Source organism: Colobus angolensis, unplaced genomic scaffold (genome assembly GCF_000951035.1).
Source record: "Colobus angolensis palliatus isolate OR3802 unplaced genomic scaffold, Cang.pa_1.0 Scaffold61, whole genome shotgun sequence".
NCBI classification, from domain to species: Eukaryota; Metazoa; Chordata; class Mammalia; order Primates; family Cercopithecidae; genus Colobus; species Colobus angolensis.
The window spans coordinates 987,516-991,351 of NW_012119710.1; the positions used below are offsets into that span (position 1 = coordinate 987,516).

Consider the following 3,836-nt stretch of genomic DNA (forward strand, 5'->3'; position numbering starts at 1 on the left):
CAGGCGGTGATGCCGCACTTCGTGTGCCTGGCCGACGAGTTCCCGCAGCCCATGCGGCCCGCCAAGCTGTCCAAGGGCCGGGGCCGGCTGCGGCGGCCGCGCCAGTCTCGCTTCAAGACGCAGCCGGTGACCTTCGACGAGATCCAGGAGGTGGAGGAGGAGGGGGTGTCCCCCATGGAGGAGGAGAAGGCCAAGAAGTCGTTCCTGCAGAGCCTGGAGTGCCTGCGCCGCAGCACGCAGAGCCTGTCGCTGCAGCGGGAGCAGCTCAGCAGCTGCAAACTGAGGAACAGCCTGGACTCCAGCGACTCCGACTCGGCCCTGTGAGGGGCGCCGCCCGAGGGGGGAACGCGCGCGTCCGCGATCCGCGGGGGACCGGCGTGCGAACCCCGAGAGAGCCCGCGCCCTGCCCCCGGGGGACCCGCAAGGACCCGGGACCGCCGCCCCTCGCGCGCTCGGACTCCCGCCCCGCTGCGAAACGATCGGTGCGCCCCTCGCCGCGCTCGCCCTGGCCGGGGAACGCCGGGAGCGGGACCGCTTTCCTTGTCCTTGTAAATGTTTATTTTTTAACTCTTCCCAGTGCGAACTCTGCTGTGAGTGTGTGCGGGGAGGCGCGCCCGCGCTGAGTTGGCCGCGCGGGTCGCTAGGGCCACCCGGGTCGCCGCTCCATGCCCTTGTCCGATGGTTTGCAACTCCGATTTTGCACACCGCTCCACCGTGACCCCCAGCGCACACCCGTTCACACTCACGCCAACACTTTCGCTGAACACTTTTATAATTGTTAGGCGTGGCCGTTGGGACTTGGGGCGCAGCGCAGCTGCTGCTGCTGCTGCGTCTGGAGGATTGATATTTATTTTTGCATTGAGATGACTGAAGGCGTTTATTTAACGATCTTTTTACCTGGATATGTCTGTGAGACTCCAGAAAGGAGACAAATAAAGTCAATATATTTGCACAGTGCATTTTTTTCAGGCTCTTGACTTTTTGAACCTTCGGGGCCCAGGCTCCCAAGACTGGGGAAGGTGGGGGAGGAGGTGGCAGGGGGATGCCGGACCAGGGAGCCGGGAGTGGAGCTACCTCCACAAGCTTCGGTCACCGGAACGAGGTTGCGCCACCTGTGCGCGGGTCGGTTGCCTGCCTCCCCAAGTGTATCCACCCCCGGTCCAGAGCGCTCCTGCCTCCCTGGTCTATTCCCTATCGCCGGCATCCGGGCTGGAGTGAAGCCGCAGGCGGGGCTTAGCCGGAGCTGAGGATGGAGAGCTGTCTCCTCCCCGCGGGCGGTTGACTTCCCCGAGCTGGGGTCAGGGTCCTCGCCCCGCACCCGCCGCAGAAGACGCATATCCCTCTGAGCCCATTCCTGGCGGCGGGTGGGGAGATGCCGGAGCCAGCAATGTGAGATGTTTGGGCGTTGGGGCCTGAGAGTGGGCTGGGGGCCAGCCTGGGTTGGTCGAGAGTGTGGGTGCGTGCTCGCTGTCGCGGGCAGGTGACCCCCTGACCGCAGTTGACTCAGCGCAGTGCCGGGCACTCCTGCGCTGCGGGGGAAACCGCTGCCGCTACGTCTGCAGCCCTCGTCTGCGCCCCGCAGGGTTCCTCCGGGAAGATGGGACATATCTTTGGTTAGAGCCTGAAGGGCACCTGGGTACCATCGAGTCCTTCCCTTCTCCCCGCCCCTGCCTTTGTTTACAGATGACAAAACAAGCCTAGGGTCACAGGGAAAGGAGCGCCCCCATTTCTCCGGACTCCCGGTCCAGGACTCCTTGCACCGCAGGAGTTTGTCTTTCCAGTGCTCTTCAGCCACTTCCCGAATCCCTGTCTACCTCCTAAATCCTCTGGGTTAGCAGTGTGGCAGGGCCACCTGGCTGCAGATGGCCACCAAGGTAACAAACTATATTTGGTTCAGCCGGGCAGGTCCCCACCCTGGAGCCCCCTCCAGGGCCCTCCCTCCAGGATTACTCCAGGGCTGACCCACCCTGACAGGTTTAGGGCTCCCGCTCCGGTTGCGGAGTCTCTGTGCTCGGGCGCCCTCTGGTGGTGGGGCTGGTGCGTGGGGGGCAGGAATCTCTAGGAGATAACCATTCTCTCAGCTGCAGCGCTGGGCTCTGGAGAAGAGGACAGCAGAGGAAATGAAACAAAGAAACAAAAATAGAACCACAGGGCCCGAGAGGATATTCTTCCCTCGGCTTAGAGAGCACAGGCCATGGCCTTGGTGGCTGTAGTATTTGACCCGTGTCACAGCCCCTGAGAACACGCTGTGGCCGTCCCCAACAACGGGTTCCACTGTGGTGGGGTATCATGGCAGGAGACTTCTACCTGCAAAGGCCTCAGAGATGTGAGGCCACTGTGGGTCGATGCTTGATTCCTGCCAGGGCAGCTGCCACCACTGAACTAGTGTGAGCTCCACGGGGTGGTGGGAGGAACTTCCTCTGAGCCCAGCCTCACTCTCTTCTCTCTCCAAAGAAACTCCCTGAGGGCAGAGGGGCGGACCCCACATCCTCTGCCCCTCTCTCTGTCTTACCTCTTGGGCAGCAGCTCCTATGTCTACTCTTCAGGAGCTAGATGCCCCAAGTGTCTGAAGACCTCCCAGTGGGCTTCTAGACCCTTCAGGCCTGAGATCCTCCCCTCTGCATAGCCTTCTCCCGCGGAAGAACCTCCTTCTCAGCCCAGCAGTGGTTCACGCCTGTAATCCCAGTACTTTGGGAGGCCTAGGTGTCCCAGGCCCCTCAAATCGCTTGAGTCCAGAAGTTCGAAACCAGCCTTGAAAACGTGGTGAAATCCTATCTCTACCAAAAAAAAAAAAAAATACAAAAATACAAAAAATTAGCTGGGCGTGGTGGTGCACACCTGCGGTCCCAGCTATTCAGGAGGCTGAGGGGAGAGGATCACCTGAGCCCAGGGAGGTGGAGGCTGCAGTGAGCAGTGATTGTGCCACTGCACTCCAGTGTGGGCAATGGACTGAGACCCTGCCTCAAAAAACAGAAACAACAAACAAAAAGAACCTCCTGCTGCCTTCAGCCCCTATCTGAAGGGTCTTCTTGGGTTACCCCAGCCAACAACACAGGTTATTGTGGGGACCATATTCCCTGCTCGGCTGTGGGCAGGCCCAGCATTGAGTAGGTGCTTCTGAAATGTTTCGGTTGAAATGAATAAAGAGGTGGTGAGGAAGATCCATTCCTATCTTGCCTACTTCCGTTGTTGTTGTTGTTGTTGTTTTCTGTTGTCTGTTTTGAGATGGTGTCTCACTCTGTCACCCAGGCTGGAGTGCAGAGACATGATCTTGGCTCACTGCAACCTCCACCTCCCAGGTTCAAGCGATTCTCCTGCCTCAGCCTTCTGAGGAGCTGAGATCACAGGCATGCGCCACTACACCCAGCTATTTTTGTATTTTTGGTAGAGACAGGTTTCACCATGTTGGCCAGGCTAATCTCGAACTCCTGACCTCAACTGACCCTCCCTCCACGGCCTCCCAAAGTGCTGAGATTACAGGCGTGAGCCACCATGTCTGGCCCTGGTTTGTTTTTTAAGTTATTCTTGTAATTTTCTATCGACCTAGAAATATTTGTTTATTATAACACAAAACAAGTCAGTCATACTGCCACCACCCAGAGATAAATAAGTTAACATTTTGGAGGTGATGCCTATATATGCATGTTTATTTTCTTTTACAAAATGAGTTTATATTCTACATGCTACTTTTCAGCCTGCTTTTTTAATTAATTGGATTTGCATTTAATATCAGTATGCATCGATCCACATCACAGCTTTTCATAAATTCTATTGAATAGATACTCCTTATTTGGTTAAGTGAATGTCCCACTATTTAGTATAAATGTGATGTCTTA

The 3,836-nt window shown here is 57.1% G+C and overlaps 1 protein-coding gene across 1 annotated transcript in view; it reads left to right on the top strand.

Moving 5' to 3' along the window:
• LOC105527245 (chromosome unknown open reading frame, human C11orf96) overlaps nucleotides 1-959 on the top strand; it is a 14,697-nt gene extending 13,738 nt beyond the window's left edge. The window contains exon 6 of the mRNA XM_011963555.1: nucleotides 4-959. Within this exon, the coding sequence (XP_011818945.1) occupies nucleotides 4-324 (321 nt within the window). The 3' untranslated portion in view covers nucleotides 325-959. The remainder of the gene's footprint in view (nucleotides 1-3) is intronic.
• Nucleotides 960-3,836: the final 2,877 nt, after the last annotated feature.